General features: G+C 51.1%; 1 protein-coding gene across 1 annotated transcript in view; it reads left to right on the forward strand.

Moving 5' to 3' along the window:
• Nucleotides 1-24, forward strand: part of LOC121923432 (zinc finger and SCAN domain-containing protein 23-like) — a 1,634-nt gene extending 1,610 nt beyond the window's left edge. Inside the window, exon 4 of the mRNA XM_042453846.1 lies at nucleotides 10-24. Coding sequence (XP_042309780.1) covers nucleotides 10-24 — 15 coding nt within the window. The remainder of the gene's footprint in view (nucleotides 1-9) is intronic.
• The last annotated feature ends 1,315 nt before the right edge of the window (nucleotides 25-1,339 follow it).

Consider the following 1,339-nt stretch of genomic DNA (forward strand, 5'->3'; position numbering starts at 1 on the left):
GGCCTATAGGAGAGTGACGTCTGAATGAGGGGGAGGAGCTGGGGCGGTTCTCGGGCTTATTGTGGGCGGGGCTCTGGTTCTGGCCCCTCTTTCCCTGGAGGAGAAGGAGAAGAAAGAGAAGAGGAGGAGAAGGAAGAAGAGGAGAAAGAAGAGGAGGAGAAGGGGAAGAAAGAGAAGGAAGAGGAGAAGGAGAAGAAAGAGCAGGAAGAGGAGGAGAAGGAGAAGAAAGAGGAGGAGAAGGGGAAGAAAGGGAAGGAAGAGGAGAAGGGGAAGAAAGAGAAGGAAAAGGAGAAGAAAGAGAAGGAAGAGGAGGAGAAGGAAGAGGAGGAAAAGGGGAAGGAAGAGAAGGAAGAGGAGAAGGAGAAGAAAGGGAAGGAAGAGGAGAAGGAGAAGAAAGAGGAGGAGAAGGGGGAAAAAGAGGAAGAATGGGAGAAGGAAGAGGAGGAGAAGGAGGAGGAGAAGAAAGAGGAGGAAGAGGAGAAGGGGGAAGAAAGGGAAGGAAGAGGGGAGAAGGAAGGGACCCAGCCAGGATCAGGCAGAAAGGGAGGGTCCTCTGGGCCCAGAAGGGCAGGAGGCTGCCTTTGCAGCCATCCTCTTGTCTTTGAGTCTCAGGGGAGCTCTGCCCTCTTTGCTGCAAGGCTTCCTTCCCCTGCCCTTCCCTCACAACAACAACCCTGCGGAGGAGGATGCCCGGAAAGGCTGTTTCATACCCAGCATATTCTGACTCAGGGGTTGATCACTCCAGCCTCAGCCTGGCTCCCTGACCACATTGCCTCTCCGCAGAGCCACTTCCAATGGAGGGCTGGCAAGCCTTAAAGGCACCGGATCCTGCCTGGCCTTGGGCCAAGGCACCGCAAAGGCCCCAGGTCACATGATCTGGGAGGCTAAGGAGAGTCAGCCCTACTTGGATGGGAGACCAGCAACCAATAGCAGCTGCTGTGGGCTATGTTTCAGAGGAAGGAACAAGTAAGACTGCCATGTATGAATGAGTCTTCTTAGAAGATGGAGCATAAAATGAAGGACCTGGCAGACGGAAACAAGAAAAGCAGCTCAGATGGAAGGGAATGTGTGAACATCTTAAAAGATAAGGACAATGTAATGCAAAGACATGAAACAGAAATGTCCCAAAACAAGAATGGACTGTGTACAATGCAGCGTAATGTAAGGAGGACCAGGACAAGAACTGAATGGGGACAAGAACTCAGTCATCAAGAAAAACGATGCACATATTAAAAAGTATAAAGGAATCTTCAAAATCATGGTGCTGTTTTGCCAGAATCAGCTGTATCTGACATCCATTGCTCCTCCGGAGAACTGATCAACCTCTGGGAAGAGTTGT

Source organism: Sceloporus undulatus, chromosome 2 (genome assembly GCF_019175285.1).
Source record: "Sceloporus undulatus isolate JIND9_A2432 ecotype Alabama chromosome 2, SceUnd_v1.1, whole genome shotgun sequence".
Lineage (NCBI taxonomy): Eukaryota > Metazoa > Chordata > Lepidosauria > Squamata > Phrynosomatidae > Sceloporus > Sceloporus undulatus.